The sequence below is a fragment of the Alternaria burnsii genome (assembly GCF_013036055.1).
Source record: "Alternaria burnsii strain CBS107.38 chromosome Unknown 705, whole genome shotgun sequence".
In the NCBI taxonomy this organism is placed as follows: Eukaryota; Fungi; Ascomycota; class Dothideomycetes; order Pleosporales; family Pleosporaceae; genus Alternaria; species Alternaria burnsii.
The window spans coordinates 1,970,428-1,988,248 of NW_024066107.1; the positions used below are offsets into that span (position 1 = coordinate 1,970,428).

Here is a 17,821-nt window from a genome sequence, read left to right on the forward strand (position 1 = left end):
CGCTTGCTCTAGCACTATCATCCAAAGTGCTGTAGTCTAGGCACCAGGTGCATTCTTCTTCTCTAGCACCCGATTCGCCACTGTCATACTGCATCATCGTCGTGCCAAATACAGATGGCATAGATTTCAGCTTTGTAAAATCAGTCAGCGTCAGCACTTGTAGTAATGAAGGCTTTGATGCCCCTCGAGTAGAAGGAAGAAATTCTTTGATTGTTGGTCTCTGCCATCTGCTGTAGTGCGTCATATCGATGTGCTGCCCAATTTGTATAGTCTTGAAAGGGCAATTGCTTTCTCTCTTGCGTCGATCTCGCGACGACGATGCGTTAGGGCTAAGGATAGTATGTTGCTAACGCATACTACGATCAGAGCGAGATGTCTTAGGTAATAAGCACTAAGAAACGAGGCCAACGTCATGCCCCACGTTTCATACCTTACCAGTGGAGTAAGGTAGACGCTCTATCGAGGCAGCTGTCGCGGCCATTCCGTTCCAGTGCTACCGCTTACTTTCTACGACAAAGATATGGAAAGGTACTCAATCTACATAAATACTCGAGGACTCCTTCCAGACTGAAGGTAGCACCTGTACAGACTTTCAAGGCTCTTCCTCCTGACCTTTATTGAGACTGCATTATTCTCATAATCTTTCCACACTTCCATTATTGTCCATCTCTGCTGCATTCACAACACCGTTCACGATGGCGGACTTCAAACCCTACAGCGAGCAGCCCGAGCTCCATACCAAAGCCCCTTACCGCGCTGCTATGCTCACTCAGCCTGCAAATCTCAAGCAAGCGCTCAAAGACGCTCAAGCTGATGCGAGTAAAAGTCTCATGGGTATCGCACAAGGCATCCCAAGTACCTTCATGACCAAGTTGATCGCATCCACGAAGCCAGATTTCATCTGGTTCGATGTGGAGCATGGCATGTACAACCGGTTGACATTACACGAGTAAGTTGTCTTGTTAGGACGGTCAACCATGAGATTGTTTTAAGGCCGGGGTATACATAAGACCATACCGCTGACAGATGCGACATAGTTGCATCCACGCCGCACAACATCACTCGGAGGGAAAATCAATGGCCATCTGCCGTGTACCAAAACATGACGAAATCAGCCTCACAACAGCACTTGATGCAGGTTGTGCCGGAGTCGTCATCCCGCATGTTGAAACCGCCCAAGAAGTCAAGGACTTCATGAAAGAGATGTACTTTGGCGGTACGTCACCCTTTCTTCTCTTCATCTTCCCCATGATACTGATACATTTTTCTAGGCGGTAAAGGCCACCGTTCATTCAGTCCCTGGACCTTCACTCCTGGAATGACACAATCTCTTTACCCCAACGATGCCTACCAGGTGCAGACGGCGAACAATCACGTCTGTATTATCCCGCAGATCGAATCGGTCAAGGGTGTTGAGAATTGCGAGGAGATTGCTGCAGTAGAAGGCATCTCTGGTCTCATGTTCGGCCCTGGAGATTACATGATTGAGGCTGGTATGGATATCGATGGATTCTTGAAGGGAAACCCTGATCCCAAGTTCTTCGAGGCGATGGGCAGATTCAATGCTGCGGCCGCCAAGCATGATTTACCTATCTTTGGGTAAGTCTATGGTCCTTTCCGATCTTGAAAAAGGTAGCTAATGATGATCAGTGGTGTGATGGGGGTAGATCAGATACCAATGGCCATTCAGTCAGGTATGCGAGCAATTGCTGTGCAGTTCGATGTCTGGGGCACTACACGACTCTTCGCAAATTCTTTGGAAGAGGGCTGGAAACATGCAAAAAGCTTCGAGGGAAACTCGAAACCGAGTATGGCGGACGGACAGGCGAAGACGCCTTGATAAGCTTGGTTAATGGATGGAGGAGTTTGTTTTTCTTGTATTGTGAGGTAACAAATGAATGTAGCTAGGGAGATTGTACTCCTAATCCCGCAATGAGTAATGATAGACAGAACATCTGACGCAGTTCGCAGTCAGCTGTGTTACCTCTAGTGTTGCAGAGAAAGCCAGACTTAAGCTAATGGTGGGAAGCCTTACGCAACAACAAGGCCTCTAATAAATATTCTAAAGAGACAGTCTTATTTGCAGTACTCTATTATATATTCTATCCTTTTATTAGGGTTTATTAGCCGTGTTGTAGTAAGTAATTAGAAGAAGAGGCCGAATTGAAGCTGCTCTTACTTCCGGCTTTTTCTGCAACGCTAGAGGTTACCTTCGCGAATTATTGCTGTGCCGCTGTCGCCACTGTTAATGGATTTCGGAAGACGCGAGAGGAAGAACCAATATAGCGTAGGGATAAATCCGACTTTACCGTAGTGCAAGGCAGAAATCCTGGAAGTGATCATTGTTGCACACCCCAAAAGAGGGCATTGATTTTCCTGCCACATTAGGCGTCCGGTTGAAGGCCACCTTAACGAGGCTGTGTGCGTACTTGGCACTCTGAGAGTTTGCCAATCAGCTCTACCGGTGCGCAGAGCGTTTCCTGAACTCTATGAGCTATACTCGAAAGAGCTAGCCGAGTGCTACTCACCATGAGAAGGATGGACATAGCCTTGTGATGCCATCGCCGGGCGGTGATATAAGTAGAACAATTCGATCGTCTTGCAAACATTGGTAGTACCTACCGACATTCCCTTTGATACAGTATCAATTTGCATGCGTTGGTGCAAATTTGTATATCAAGATATCACTTCCTTATCATGTCCTTCCCAACTTCAATAAATCTTGACAACTGCGAACAAGACTCATCCAACAAATACATTTGCAGCACGTCTGCTCCGAACAGTGACTACGGTTAGTATATCTTGAGGTTTTGTCTCACGTTCGAATACCTAATTCTGGATACTAGAAAATGCAAAGAACGATGCGCAAAGCGCCTTCGGTAAATTCATCTTTACAGCATTGAAGCGGTTCAGTCTAACTGACTACTGATATAGACAGCGCTGTGAAAGCGCAGCAGAGAACAATTGGCATAGGCGTGGGGGTTGGAGTGGGACTGTTTCTCCTTTTCGCTGGCCTGGCTATCTGGGCGTTCCGACGGCATAGCAAGAAGCGAACGCGACAAATAAACGAACAGGCACAGACGCAGGCGAGTGTGCTACAGCCAAAGATGTCACAGACGAACCCACCGCAATCGTGGATAGGTCAGCGAGATGAAGTGGACGGGCTAGCATACAGGACTGAGGTTGAGGCTCAAGACAAACCGCAGCAGTACCAGCCGTACCAGGCCCAGGAGATGAACGCGAATCCGTACGGTAGCCAGTTCCAAGGTGGTCCGATATTAGAAGCGCAAGGAACACATGATGCTCAGGAGATGCCGTTGAGCTATAAGCACCATCCGCCGCAGGAAATGCCAGGAGGCACACAGGACGGAGGTGTTGAGAGGCGATGAGTTAGTTTGTGTTGCAATGCCAGGATTTCATCTCACATCAGCGTTCTGATGTAAGAGCGCGACGTTTTGACTGATAACAACATGGTTCGGATAGAGCGGACAGTTCCAAATTATGTGGGTAGTGGTAGAGGTTTTGGATGGTTCCAGCCGGTCGCCTCCACGTCGCGTCAAATGTGGCCCGTGCGTTACCAGCCATCACCCAACCACCACATTTCCAGCCTTCGAGAAATTACGCAACACAACAGCAGCTGCTATGGATCTAATAAACGGATACCTACATCGCAGTTCCCACTCTGTTCTCTGCCAGCGCATACCAACGCCGAAACCGTGCTCAACACGTGTACACGACTATCAACGGCGCCAGACAGTCAATAAGCCTCTTTGATACTTTCAAGACCATGCTTCTCAACCCTCGAACTCTGGCTCTGGCCGCTCTTTTCTCCACACTGGTTACTGGTCGGCCTTTTGACTCACCAAAACAGCGCGACATTGGTCGACGCGACAAGAGCTATTCGGTTGTGAATGTTGGTGGAGATTCATCAACTCCAGTGCCTGCGACAGCCACTTCGGTGATTGAGACGACAAAGACTGTCGAAGTCGTCGGTCCGGGAGCAACAATCACTCAGGAAGTTACTACAACCGTCATCAAGCCTCAGCCGGCGCCAGCACCGACAACCAGCTGCAGCTCGAGCAGCGCATCGAAGTCTTCGTCTTCGTCAACACCCGCTCCAACAACGACGTCGACGTCGACTCCAGGAGGATCTTCATCAAGTCCCAGTCCGTCGGTACCTTCATCAACATCCATGGCAACATCAACCATCTCAAGCTCGTTCTTTAGTAGCATGTCGACACCAATCGAGACGCCGAAGCCAATATTCGTTACCGTCACAATATCGAAGGACGAAGGTCCTACCGAGTACTATGACGATGGCATGTGGCACACGCACTACCGCATCAAAACGTTCGAGGCTGCCGCAGTGGTCACGGCGGCCCCGTAGCCGGCTTCATTCTCTTCTCTCGCTTGGGCGGTGGACTGGTCCGATCCGCCTGTTCTTTTCTTGTCCTGTGTTTTACGATATATACGAGTAATGGTTGGAAGCCATGATATGATGGCGAGGATTTGAAGCATGATGACTAGACGCGTCTGCGAGACGAGCACACATGTACAACTAGATTAGATAATAGATGCATGAACAAGCGCAAGATTTGAAATGGAAGAGTGATGGCTAGCCTGGTGATGACGCAGCTCGAAGGGGAAGCTCGCATCCCTGCTGGCTTGGCGAACGGTTACGCCCAAGGCGGCGGTGCCTATGCACCACGACCAGCTCTCCACAACCCCGGACGATCCGCTTCTCTCGCACACAATGGCGTCGCCGCCCCCCGTAGAAGACCAGGCTCGTCTGCTCGAAGATGCCCTCGCCGTGGTGCGCCAGCAGACGATGCTCATGCGGCGGTGTCTCGAGACGCCGGGCAAGTTGATGGATGCGCTCAAGTGCAGGTACGCGTGTGACGTGATATGAGGGCTGTTCTGGCTATGCGCTGCAGTACTAATGACTCCAATGCACAGCTCGACACTTGTTTCCGAACTTCGGACCAGCAGCCTCGGCCCGAAGCAGTACTACGAGCTCTACATGGCCGTCTTCGATGCCCTGCGCCATCTCGCCGTCTACCTCCGCGAGAACCACCCCGTAAACCACCTTGCCGACCTCTACGAACTCGTCCAGTATGCCGGAAATATCATCCCCCGCTTGTACCTCATGGTCACCGTCGGAACCGTCTACATGGCTATTGAGGATGCGCCCGTCAAGGAGATTATGAAGGACATGATGGAGATGAGTCGCGGAGTCCAACACCCTATCCGCGGTCTGTTTTTGCGCTACTACCTTGCGGGTCAAGCACGCGACTGCCTTCCATCTGGCGACAGCGAGGGGCCCGAGGGCAATCTCCAAGACTCCATCAGCTTCATCTTGACAAACTTTGTCGAGATGAACAAGCTGTGGGTGCGACTACAACATCAGGGACATTCCAGGGAGCGCGAACAGCGGACCAAAGAGCGACAGGAACTGCAACTTCTCGTGGGAAGCAACCTGGTCAGGCTCAGCCAATTGGTTGACTTGGACAACTACAAGAAGATCTTGAACCCGTTGCTAGAGCAGATTGTACAATGTCGAGATGTTCTCGCGCAAGAATACCTGCTCGAGGGTATGTATCAAGCCGCCGACACCCGGAGACCGCTAACATGCAGCAGTTGTTACACAGGTCTTCCCTGACGAATTCCACCTACACACGCTCGATCAGTTCCTCTCTGCCGTTGCGCGCTTGAACCCACATGTAAACGTCAAAGCCATTGTCGTAGGCCTCATGGACCGATTGTCGTCGTATGCGCAAAGAGAAGCCGAGTCCGAAAGCCCGGAACAGCGAAAAAAGACGGAAGAGGAGTCGATAGCACAGCTCATGGAACAAATGCGGATAGCAAAGGAGAAGAAGGCGGCCGAACCAGAGCCAGCGCCAGCGCAGCAGAACGGAGACGCACCAGAGACTTCGGAGACAGAACCAAGCACAGAAGAGGCTTCCGAAGAACCCCCCAAACCAACGGATACCTCTGCTGAGACTGAAGAGAACCAGGCGGCCGAGACAGACGGTGATATCGAGAAGAGGCGTGGTATACCCAACAACGTCAAACTGTTTGAGATCTTTCACGAACAGGTACAGACGCTGGTCAAGATGCAGCGGTTGCCAATACAGGACACAATCGGATTACTGGTGTCGCTGGCAAACCTCGCCCTGTATGTTTTACCAGTATTTACGATGACGACTGCGCTAATTCTACTAGAAATATCTATCCCGAAAGACTCGATTACATTGACCAAGTCCTTACCTTTGCAAACCAGAAGGTCGCCGAATACCAAAACAGCGCCGACCTACACTCACAAGCCACCCAAAGCCAGATCCTCAGTCTCCTCCTTTCGCCCATCAAGACCTACATCTCTCTCTTCACCGCGCTCGCGTTACCGAACTTCATCCCTCTTTTACATTCACAACCGTACCCGACTCGGAGAGCAGTTGCCGGCGAAGTCGCAAGGAGTCTGATGCGGAATCAGACCTTCATTGCATCTGTAGAGAACCTCGAAAGTGTGCTAGAGATTCTCAAGGTCCTCATTCGCGAAGGCATCCAACAAGCCCAAGGATACCCAGGTGGACCAATCCAAAGACGAGCACAGGAAACAGAGGAGACAATAGAAGAGCAAGGATGGCTAGCGCGGATAGTACATCTCATCCGTGGCAAGGACAACGATACCCAATTCAAGGTGAGTAAGATTAATGTTCAACCAAGATGCACACTAACAGCTCTCTCAGCTCCTCCAAGCTGCGCGCAAGTCTTTTGCCGAAGGCAACGAGCGTGTCAAATACACATCCCCGGCCATTATCACAGCATCACTCAAGCTCGCACGTCAATACAAGAAGCGCGAACACTTCGAAGACAACTGGCAATCGCAGTCATCAGCTCTTTACAAGTTCATGCACAACACCCTATCGACGCTGTACACCCGCGTTACAGGCTCCGCAGATCTCTCGCTCCGCCTCTTCATCGCCTGCGGTCAAGTAGCAGATCAAAACGGTTTCGAGGAGGTCGCGTACGAGTTCTTCGCGCAAGCATTTACAATATATGAGGAAGCGATTAGCGATTCAAGAGCGCAGTTCCAGGCTGTGTGCGTCATTGCGAGTGGCCTGCATACAACAAGAAACTTTGGCAAGGAAAACTACGATACCTTGATTACAAAGTGCGCGTTGCATGGAAGCAAGCTACTCAAGAAGCCAGATCAATGTCGTGCGGTATACCTTGCAAGTCACCTGTGGTGGGCGACTGAGATTAGGGCGTTGGGCGAAGAGGATCCAAAGAATGTAAGCGAAATCAATTCTACTCTCGACAAGATTGATACTGACAAGTATAGCTCTATCGCGATGGCAAGCGTGTGCTTGAGTGCTTACAGCGTGCTCTCCGCGTGGCCGATGCATGCATGGACGCTGCGGTCTCTGTTGAACTATTTGTTGAGATACTCAACAGATATGTCTACTACTTCGACCAAGAGAACGACGCTGTAAGTTGCACTCTTCTCCTTTCATATGAATGTCACTAACAACAAGCAGGTCACGACGAAGTACCTTAACGGCCTCATCGAGCTCATTCACTCAAACTTACAATCCAACGAGAATGCTTCTTCGCTTGAGAACCCAAGGAAACACTTTCAGCGCACCCTGGATTACATAGCGAGTCGAGAGTACGAAGGCGTGGTCACGGCACCGAAGTAATGTTTGTAGGAAAAGGAGGCGCAGTGCCTATTTTGAGTTGGAGCTCCTTGTACGACTACATGTACATGGATATTGCACGCTCGTATACCAAGTACATAGCATGGGAAAATCGAGAATGTTAATGAAGTCGAATGTGTTCTAGTGTGAACGCGTCTGTGCTGATACCTTCATAACCGCTTGCAAGGAGAATAGTGATGATGAGCTTAATCGCGACTAGCCAAATCTATCATGAACACACGTCAGAAGAGGAACGAAAGTGATAGCGTGTTGATGCTACTTGGTGCGTTTCCAGGTTGTCAAATTCAGTCAAATATCATGTCCTCTATCTTTGCGTCAACACTCCCTTTTCAATCTTGGAAAAAAGAACAAGTGTTCGATGCATGGACATGGATGCGTCCTGTCCGTCGCAAAGACACAGGTAAGGCGATGTTACCGTTGCCTGGATCTTGACTTCACAGTGGAACATGGAAAGAGAGTGCAGCATTTTGTATGTAGATGTGGTATACTTCAGAATAAGATAAATAAAAAAACTACTTACGCCAGTTCGCCCCGGGAGGAGAGCGCAATAGACTTCATATTAGCTTGACATTCCATATCGTGTACACTCTGAGCCTCTAGAGTTCCCACGACTGCTCCATTCAACGAAGTTCTAGCTCCTTCACAGAACTAAGACATGGTCATGTCAGGCAGCTTTCCCTTGTAAAACTCGGAACGCCCTTCGTAATCAAAATCCAATCCGACACATCCAAATTCGACCATTTTCTTATCGAAGTTCTGGTACGTGTACTCGATGAACATGTCAATACCCACATCGTAGTTAGTACAAGCTGTGTCGGATTCACATTTTGGGAGGACTCACCACACCCAGCACCACCGGCGGTCCAAATCTCCGCACCATCGAAGCAACCCGCATCAACGACCCACCTGCGATCCACCCACTCCGTACCAGGAAACATCTTGCTCGCCACCTCCACCATAACTCTATTTGTAGTAGCTTTCTTCCCTTCCAACACCCCACTTCTCGCTAGCCACATAGCTCCCGTACATGTCGTTAGAATGACTTTGGTCTGCTTACTTGCCTCCTGCAAGAACGACAGGCTCTCTTCTTTGACAGTAGCTGGGTTTGGGCCACCGAGGAGCAGGATATCTAGGTCGCGTGGAGCAGTCGCATAGGTGTGCGTGGGACGCACGTACATGTCTGGTGTGACATGGGCGGAATCCATAGAGGAGGAAATATATAGAAAGTCCATGGAGATGGCATGAGGCACCATGGAAGCGAACTGCGGGTTCATAGCTGCGATCAGATTGATGGTTTGGGGAGTCAAGTTGCCGAGGAGGTCAAGACCCGCAAGGTCCTAGATATGGGTGTACAAAGTCAGTGTATATCTCTCGTAGCTCTGCAACAGAGACACCCACGGTCATTTGAGTTCCTTCGTAGAGGACGCCGACGCGGATGGGAGTCTTGGTGGGGCACATTTTGGTAATATTGGGAGATTTGAATTATGGTCAAAGTTCGTGGGGTTATTAGTGGTTCGAAATATTGGTCATTGTCTTCAAGCACTTTATAAAACTTCGATTGTACGCAACGGATGTACTGATGCATCCCGCTCCGCTTATAGTGGCATGTAGATCCATGCATCATTTCCATCCTCCAGTGCTTTTGTGCACTTCCAAATTGGATTTACCGTCACGAACGAATAGTGGCTACAAGAATATTGTTGCCTGAAATGTGAGGTGGGGACAAAGAACCGGAGCGGATATGAGAATCACGCCGTGCCGCTTAGGCAACAGGTAATGGGAGTTTGATTGTATAAAACTAGACGCCTAAGAGACTTGGATAGGAAATTCTCAGATCTGAGTTGTAGGTATGTACAAGAAGGAAAACGTTCGATAGGGAACGGTGTGTGGACCACCGTATGCGTAGCGCACCATAGGTACAATTTGCTAGGGGCACCAGTCAAGTGTTGATATACAATGGATAACCATTAGAGATTAATGAAAGTCATGATTTCGTGGGTACCGCTGCATCAGTACCTGGGCGGCGCTTCTGAGCTGAAACGACGGAATTCCTCCCTCGCCAATTCTCGCTCTCTTGCATCGGAGCTCGTGGAGCTATTATCAGTACTGTACTTTGAACTTGTCTGCCGTGTCATCATGTGGGAAGCAGGTGTGACAGGAGTGAAAGGGGTGACAGGGGTAATAGGAGTCTTGGGCGTCTTGGGTTCCTCTGATCCTGCGACTGAGGCAGCACGTGTTCGCTGGAGCGATGCGTCTACGATTCGAGTAGAATCGCTGCTCATGTGGTTCAGTAGTGAGATAATCTCCAAGCTAGGACTTCTTGCCGGACTGGGGCGGTGAGGAGGTCTGAGCGACGACTCCATAGGCCTTTGAATTGGAATTTCGGGTATCTTTTCGACAGCAGGGGTTCTTCGACCCCCCTGAGAGTTAGCGCTATTCGCACGACTGCGAATGACCTCTTTTTGTGGAAAGGTAACTCGCTTGCGGGAATTTCGAGACGGTGAGCGACCATCGTTTGTAGAGGGTAGAGTCGGCGTATAAACCTGAACTGGAGACTTTCGATGTGATCTTGGAGGTGGTGTCGCAAGGCTAGATTTCGGTCTTTCACTATTCATCTCCAACTTTGCTAGGGCGTCGGTCACCGCATCACCTACGTCTATCTCGTTTAACTGGTGATGCTCAAGTTCGTAGGTTTCTCGTTGTGGTGTAGCTCGGCGCGAGGGTGGGTTTGTATGCTCCAAAACGGAGCTTGCATTTGGCGGTGGGGTAGAAGCTGGCAATGGCCACTCGGCAGGAAGCTCAGGAACTGGAGGCACATTGGCTTCGGTGCGCGGAGTCTTGTCGTTTAACGTCGATTTAGAGGATGTCGCGAATGAAATGGTGGTGTGCCGACTTCTCGAAGAATCGCCCGAGAGGCGCTTGACTTTCCAGCTGCCTGTCTTGTCATCCACTTCTAGTGTGGAGTGAGGGTATTGCAGCGAATCAGCTAGTGTTTGTGTATCCTCGAACACCGAGGACTGATATCTGTGCAATGTCGAGTTTGAGTCGTTCGGTTGCAGCATTGAAATAGGAAGTACGGGCGCTGGGAGAGGTAGATTCTTCTCGTTCTCGTCGTACAGGTCAATACGGCTTCTAGAATAGTCGCCTGACTTTCTTGCTCCGTTTGGCACATAGAAGCGTAGGTCGACGCGGACTACAGCGAACATGATGATGACGAGGATCTCAGTAACGAAGTTGAAGCAGTAGAAGCTTCCCTTGCTCAGGTACCATGGCAACTCGACAATGCCGCGCTGGACATCGACCAATGGGATTGCAGGAATCCAGGCCAATACGCAGCGGAATATCTGTCCAATCGAGAGGAGGGACACCGAGATGAGTAAGATGGTGATGTTATATCTTAGTCGACCAGCACCAAATTTGTCAATTTCTGTTCGTGGGATAAGGAGGGAAACGCCGACGAGAATAGCCGGTGCGAAGCAGAATATGGTGAAATACGTCTGCGCGATGACGAACAAAACATGGAAGGCATCGAGTTTACTTTGGTTGCGCGTAAAGAACTGCCATATCTGGCTGACGATGAGCATGAGCAGTGTAGCTACCAGCACGACAAGCCCGCCTCTATGGAAGATGCGGTACGGTGTTGACCATCCCAGACGTGCGTGTTGGGCGCGGACAACGCGTTGGACGAAGAACCAGTTCACACCGTACAAGATGATGGTACCGATGTAGACGAAGATGTTCGCTGCGATAGCAAGACCGACATTCCTAGGATAGTTGGACCATGCTATCCGCAAGGACATTGTAATAACTCGAATCTTGCAGAGACCTGCGGCATGTTAGTCGCCGCCATACCAATCAGAAAGTGTGGTGGGAGTATACCAAGAATAGCGCCATTGAATATGAACTTATGCCCGCGACCCTTGTTGCCCTTCAGAATCTTGATGTGGATGATACCAAACATGAGGTATAGGATAAGTAAAACGACTGAGACAGGCACATCAGGCACGATCATAGGTGTTCCACCCAAGCCGGCATTCAAAGGTGCATATGGGGGTCCTCGTCCAGCTTGCCCAGATGCTCCAGCCTGGGTATGGTTAGTTATGCGTAGCAGGTGGCTGAAGTTGACATCACTCACTGGAGGACCCTGGGTTCCTTGCTGCGAAGACATCCTTGCCTGTTTGATGTTCGACGTATGAAACGTTTGCTGCAGAGGAGGTTGGAGAGGACCAAAAAGCTCCACGTTGGAGGCGGGAAAGAGGTGGTGTATATCAGGTTCTACGACCACTCGACTGCTGCGGTCTAGACGATAGTATGCATCGCTTAGGGCAGGGCACCAGTAGGCTCAGATAAGCAAACTAGATGACGAGTATGCAGTCAAGATTCCATGTCTGCTTCTAATTGGATGGGCAATGGTTCCATATGGTGTGTGCGGCCTATCCGCAGCCGTGCTTAGATGTGGGCAGCATAACGCCTTCACTAAATCGGGGTGCCGGCTTCTTCGGAGAGTGGATACTTACCGCACCCGTGGTACGCGAGCGATCTTTCCGTTGATCTAACACTTTGCTATTCTCAACGCATAGTATGCTTTTCCTCGTCGGGTCTCCTGTCTATGGTGTCCAGGTGCTGCCGCGTCTTGCAGTATGCAAGACATGCCATTCGTGAATAAGAGCATTGCCTGAGTCGCAGTGTAGTCTGCTGTGCCTCAATAAGGCGCGTCTATGTTGACGTTATCGAAGGCTGATGGTAGTACCGGGTCTCCTCAGTGATGCCGGAGATCTGCAAAAGTCCCTTCCTGAGTGGAGGATCGGCGAAAACGTCAAACGAGCTCCGACCAGATGAACCCAAAACGGACCACTATCTGGGGCACGGTGGTGGATGATGCGTGTATCGGGTGTTTTGCAGAATAAAAGACCGATTGTGCTTTTATCCTGAAATAGAAGTTGCATGTGAAACTGTAGAGGTAGTCGAAGAAAGATGGTGTCGCCCTTGCATGAAGGACCGGATTAGGATGTTCCCCCTGTTGTCGAGCCAGGGGGAATGGAGTTGTAGTTTGTGAGGTGGGCAATGGTTGTCCAGAGGTGTCATGGGTGGCTGATGGCAGCTACCCCAGATTTTCGGCGCGGTGAAACTTGTCGGAACCTTGGAATGAGGTCGGAACTTGACTTTATGTCATGCCCAACAATAACGTGTGCCACATGCAATCCGGTCAATGCTTCGTTCGAACCCTGTGGTAGTTTTCCGCGATTCCCTAGTCTATTATAATGCCGCCGAAGTCCAAGCAACGTGCGGTCAAGCCTGCCAACTCTAGCTCCAAGAAAGCCATCCCACAGCCCTTCACCGCAGCTCCGGCCGAACTCGACACGCTCCTCTCCACCTTTGACCGCTCGCTCGTATACATATCACATGTCGATGTGCATCCAGCATGGTTCAAACGGCGTATATTCGCCGTCCCTGTTCTCCTGAACACGACCATCCTCGCGCTTATACTATGGCGCCTGTACGCAATCGGACCCCACTACTGGGCCATTATCCTCTCCGTCCTCGGAAACCATAACGAAACCACCATATACTGGGCCACCACACCATGGGCGACTTTGATATGGAGGGTGGGAAAACGCATGCTCATGTTCATGCTGGACTTCTTGCTGTTCCGTTTCGTGGCACTCTGGCCATACACCTTCTTTGTGGAGCAGCCAGGCAACCCAGTGAGCTGGCGGTGGAACGTGGGGTTCAGAGATGACGAAGTATATGTGAGAGTGAGCAGGTCATGGGGAGCGAAAGACCTGCTTGGAGAGGCCGAGGGCGGGAGTGGCCGGGCCGGAGCAGACAATCCCTTCTTCAAAACCAGAGTTCTACCCGCGGTTGACAAGTCAAGACTGAGAGAAAAGACGGGATACCTACTCATGGATGCAGACTTTGATCTGGATTTCTTTGGCATGGTCGCTGCAACGCAGCTCCTTGATCGCAAAGACATTACGCTTGATCACCTTCGCAAAAGTGTCTTCGTTTACGTCGGTGACCCTGAGACAGAGAATGGGCAATGGGCTGTCTGGGAGTTCGCAAAGCTTGATGAAGGCTCGGAAACGGAAGCAAGGGACAAGGTCATACAGTTTAAAGAACGACTCACGGCTATGGGCAAGGAGAGCTTGTTCTTCCGGTGGGTCGAACTCATCCAGTATGAAAGTAATGCGCCCGGCGGTTTTACGCAAGAGAGGCAGATTGCAGCTGCGGAGAAAGTGAAGAAGATGTTCGAGGACGAAGGTGTGGATTTCGAGGTGTTTGAAAAGGAGATTGGGGGTATGCATGACATTGCTGGTGCTTAGCCTCGACACGTCGTCGAGCTTTAACATGGAAAAATGCAGTACGATTGGACGGCATAGACGATATCAAAAAGATACCCAAGTGTTATACATTTCAGATTTACATATCCCTCGTAAAGTCATGAGTGACGCGCGTGAACAAACGCCTGAGATGCGATTTGACTTCTCCCTTAACTCCATCCCCTACTCCTAAGCATCTTCCCCAACGAACCACCCAAGATCTTCGCATCTTTACTTCTTGATCTCGGCGTCGGACTCGCATGCCTAGACTCCCGAGTCTTAGTCTCTGTAGGCGAAGTTTCCCTGCGTCTCCGTGTAGCAGCACCTCTGACTTCTGCGCTGCTGGAGGAGTTGAGCGTATCGCTACGCTTCCTTAGACGGCGAGTTGGACTCGAGGAGGAGGTCTGAGGATTTGAATAAGATTGAGAAGAGGTGTGGGGAGATACAGAGGTAGACGTCGCTCTACGTCTGCGCTTCTCCTCACCATGCTTGGTTTCTGGCGTCCGAGCCACTGCAGGGCTAGGTGTACGTGTCCGTTCTCGTGCTCCTTGTAGTTGTTGTGTCCTTTCCTTCTCTGCTGCCACACTTCTTCTCCCCATGTCCTCCAGTTCGTCGATAGATACCTGCACCACCTTCTTCGCCTCAATTTCCTCTGAGCGTCTTCTTACAGGCACATCGTTTCTTGACGCGGCATACGCGTCTAGTATCTTCTCCACTTCTTTGCGATTGGCATCTGTGCTTGCTAGACGGACGACCTCTAGAACAAGGAGGAAGGCGAGAATGTAGCCGACGAAGAAGCTGGTTCTGGTCCAAAACTCAGGGTTTACAAGGAAAGAGAAGAGTTTGATAGTCGCGACGAACATTTTGGCCGTCGACCGTTCGATTGGCTAAAGACTCTAGTACGATATGTGGAGAGGTCCGCCAGAGAGCAAAGCTGACAGTCGTGAGCGAGGGGCGGCCGATAAGACTGTGTAGTAGTAATCCTGTTCGACCCCAAATTACGGCGCGAATGCGGCGTATTCGTCAATAAAAAGTGAATGAAAGTGTTGTGCGGCCCGCGCCCGAAGGATAAGAATAGTGTTACACCGCGACGTCTGCAAGTTGTCAGACCTGATTCACGTTGCTTTTACCTGCTCTCGCGCAGCAGCGAGCCCCTCCGCCTTTTAACCATCATGTCAAGCCCCCACAAGTCGCCGCACACTGAGACACCGTAAACCCACAAGGTACGCGTTCCAAGTCCGGCCCTAATCCTGCGAACGACATCCCAGATCAAAAGCCTATCTATGGTTGGGTTTGTGGGAGGATTGGCAGGCGGTGCTTGAAACCAATCAGCATGTTTCAGATGGCTTGTTGCAAGGATGTCTGGGGTAGCACATGTTTAGAGTCCGCAACACCATGCCAGATGCAGAAGTAAGCTTGCCTAGAAGCGAGGGGCGCGCGCCAATAGATTGGGGTAGCGGCGCGATGGTGTGTCCACACGGGCCCGAAGTTTGGCGTCTGTCGCTCATCATTAAACTCTGGCTGAGCAATCTACACATGGCGGCTTGTATCGCTTGGAGCTGAAAGAAGGCAAGGTCTGGAAAGAGCGCACAGCATCATGTGCCTCGAAGTAGCGCTGCTCACGATACCACGGAAGTGCACGCCCTTGCATTCGGGACGCCCCAGCAAATCACCAGAAACTAGACGATTGTCCCGCCCATCAAAGCACGGGTTCGATACAAAGTCTAGAAGAGACACGAGTAGTATCTTGAGCTAAAGGCGCGTGTACCTCGTCATTGTTTCTTGCCAACATTGTTCCGTCTCACCCATGATCGATAGATCGTGATTTACAAGATCACACACCTCTGGACAACGTCAGTAGGTAGGCAGACAGATCCGTGCAAAACTCACCCTTCGTTGCTTGAGTCTCTCGATATCATCTTCCGCCCTTTTCAGCTTTCCGATGAGATCATTAATATCTCCCTCCAGCCTAACTCTCATGGCAGCATTGTCTGCAGCAGTCCTTCGAAGTTCCTCTTCCAGCTCCGTTATACGGCTCGTGTCTCTAAATATCATGGCCTTGAAATCTGTGGTGAGTTGCATCCTGACTGACGTAGTCGAAAGGTCGTAGCCGTTGCCCACAAGCTCGGTTTGGAGCTGAACAGGGCGGGCTTGTTGCAAAAGCACCGCTCTAACAATGGTGAGCGCAGACGGCTGCGTATTGTCGTGCTTCATGACTCTAGCACCGTCCCGGACCATGGAACCCCAAAACTCTGGTGATTCAATCCTTTGCTGAACGCGTTGGTCAGCAGCGGCTTGGTCAACCACGGTACTCCTCATCGTGGTAGCAACCACGATATTACGATACGCGTCCACTCCACAGATTCTCTCGTATAGTCTCTTCCGCCTGCGTTCGGTTCCGTCTACGCGTGTGCCATCCACCGGCTGAAGGAGAATCACGCCCTGCAACAGCTGACCGGCGCTAAACGTTGTCCCCAGACAATCTCCTATAAGAGTGAGTATATCTGTGTCAGTACGGTATATGTCGTCCCAGCCTGGTGTGTCGATAACATTAACCCATGCATTATCGACTAAAACAGATTCCGGAGTTATGTCCTGCGTGCTTAGATGCCTGTCAGCTAGTGAGTGGCACAACTATTGGTGGTGCATTATCTACATGCTTCAATACCATGTCCCACTCCAAGATCATTCCTGACGGATGCGTTGTTGATGATTGTCGATTTTCCAGCGCCGTTCACCCTAATAACTGCAATGAGAGGATGGCTGCTCATAGTCTTGGGCCTGGAAGACGCTGTTTGGTAGCTTGAGATGACGCATTGGATGAAAGTATCGACGACCACAGAGGTATTTAGAATTTTACCAGGACACCTTCACTTGGATCTATGACCTGTGATGTGCCCGCCCGGACAACGCACATCACTCTGCATGTAGCAGATGGCCCGTCATTCGCGAGATCAACTCGCATCCGGTACTTGCATAAGCCTTCTCTGTTCTCTCATCCTATTAAGAAATCTTATCAGTTCGTGTCCTTCGCTGTGTTGTTCTTTAGAGGCTTGCTGGCTTTCCGGTCAAGACCCGGCTTTTGCCAGGGGCACTGTGTACATGAGTGACGCAGCTTGTCAGGCATCACTTACAAAGTGATGTCAGTTCAACTACTTCAGGAATCTTGATATGTGAGTAGTATGTTGACGTATTTCGAATCTTCAGATTGACTGCTTCCCTCGGGACCTACAACGATCGTGGACATGTCGGCGAATCCAAAGCAACCGACCAAAGTCACAGCGATAGGTACATCTGGGTTTGGACGTGGTAGTCAGAACAGAATATCATCTGGCCCACCGTCAGACGACAATGCCGTTGCCAAATCTCGATAAGAAATCCTGGTCTGCAAACATGATTGATTCGAAGCCTGTAGAGAACTAACCCTTCCTTCTAGAGAGAGGACTGGCATTCTAGTACTGGGACCGACGGAAGCCGGAAAGTCATCGTTTATTGCCACAGTCACAGGCTCGGTCCTCATGGCTGAGGCGAAGGCCCGCGAAGAAAAGCTGCAGCGAAAGTTGAAGGAGGAACAAGAAGAGGCCCAAGAGCTGCACGTGAGGCTACAACAGAACAACCAGTCAGCGACCGAAAGCTGAGGCGTGAAAAATGGGATTTCCCAAGGAGACGGGAAAGACCAGCGCGGAATCGTAAGGAGACTCTTCGGGTGATGGTGTTCACAAAGTTTCTTTTCATTCTCGCTAAATCGTGTTGAAACCGAGGGTGGGATATGTTATAATTCCA

The 17,821-nt window shown here is 50.5% G+C and overlaps 8 protein-coding genes across 8 annotated transcripts; 4 read left to right on the forward strand and 4 right to left on the reverse strand.

The window, feature by feature from the left end:
* Nucleotides 1–695: 695 nt before the first annotated feature.
* GT037_000695 (macrophomate synthase) lies at nt 696–1,840 on the forward strand (the record flags this gene model as incomplete). Its single annotated transcript, XM_038925742.1, has 4 exons — nt 696–949; nt 1,038–1,216; nt 1,272–1,599; nt 1,651–1,840. 4 exons carry the CDS (start codon nt 696–698, stop codon nt 1,838–1,840), a joined length of 951 nt encoding a protein of 316 aa, XP_038791598.1.
* An 857-nt stretch (nt 1,841–2,697) lies between these two features.
* Nucleotides 2,698–7,700, forward strand: GT037_000696 (vacuolar protein sorting-associated protein 35; the record flags this gene model as incomplete). Its single annotated transcript, XM_038925743.1, has 11 exons — nt 2,698–2,791; nt 2,847–2,879; nt 2,935–3,247; nt 3,697–4,369; nt 4,688–4,887; nt 4,957–5,591; nt 5,638–6,175; nt 6,223–6,697; nt 6,747–7,292; nt 7,343–7,489; nt 7,539–7,700. 11 exons carry the CDS (start codon nt 2,698–2,700, stop codon nt 7,698–7,700), a joined length of 3,816 nt encoding a protein of 1,271 aa, XP_038791599.1.
* A 534-nt stretch (nt 7,701–8,234) lies between these two features.
* GT037_000697 (uncharacterized protein) lies at nt 8,235–9,176 on the reverse strand (the record flags this gene model as incomplete). Its single annotated transcript, XM_038925744.1, has 3 exons — nt 8,235–8,366; nt 8,543–9,055; nt 9,117–9,176. The coding sequence occupies 3 exons, from the start codon at nt 9,174–9,176 to the stop codon at nt 8,235–8,237; spliced, it is 705 nt and encodes a 234-aa protein (XP_038791600.1).
* A 551-nt stretch (nt 9,177–9,727) lies between these two features.
* Nucleotides 9,728–11,886, reverse strand: GT037_000698 (uncharacterized protein; the record flags this gene model as incomplete). The annotated part of the gene is made up of 3 exons (XM_038925745.1): nt 9,728–11,544; nt 11,598–11,802; nt 11,854–11,886. 3 exons carry the CDS (start codon nt 11,884–11,886, stop codon nt 9,728–9,730), a joined length of 2,055 nt encoding a protein of 684 aa, XP_038791601.1.
* Nucleotides 11,887–12,979: 1,093 nt separating this feature from the next.
* GT037_000699 (uncharacterized protein) lies at nt 12,980–14,041 on the forward strand (the record flags this gene model as incomplete). The annotated part of the gene is made up of 1 exon (XM_038925746.1): nt 12,980–14,041. One exon carries the CDS (start codon nt 12,980–12,982, stop codon nt 14,039–14,041), a length of 1,062 nt encoding a protein of 353 aa, XP_038791602.1.
* Nucleotides 14,042–14,208: 167 nt separating this feature from the next.
* On the reverse strand, nt 14,209–14,901 carry GT037_000700 (uncharacterized protein; the record flags this gene model as incomplete). The annotated part of the gene is made up of 1 exon (XM_038925747.1): nt 14,209–14,901. The coding sequence occupies one exon, from the start codon at nt 14,899–14,901 to the stop codon at nt 14,209–14,211; it is 693 nt and encodes a 230-aa protein (XP_038791603.1).
* Nucleotides 14,902–15,864: 963 nt separating this feature from the next.
* GT037_000701 (uncharacterized protein) lies at nt 15,865–16,357 on the reverse strand (the record flags this gene model as incomplete). The annotated part of the gene is made up of 2 exons (XM_038925748.1): nt 15,865–15,882; nt 15,929–16,357. The coding sequence occupies 2 exons, from the start codon at nt 16,355–16,357 to the stop codon at nt 15,865–15,867; spliced, it is 447 nt and encodes a 148-aa protein (XP_038791604.1).
* Nucleotides 16,358–17,389: 1,032 nt separating this feature from the next.
* Nucleotides 17,390–17,676, forward strand: GT037_000702 (uncharacterized protein; the record flags this gene model as incomplete). The annotated part of the gene is made up of 2 exons (XM_038925749.1): nt 17,390–17,394; nt 17,475–17,676. 2 exons carry the CDS (start codon nt 17,390–17,392, stop codon nt 17,674–17,676), a joined length of 207 nt encoding a protein of 68 aa, XP_038791605.1.
* Nucleotides 17,677–17,821: the final 145 nt, after the last annotated feature.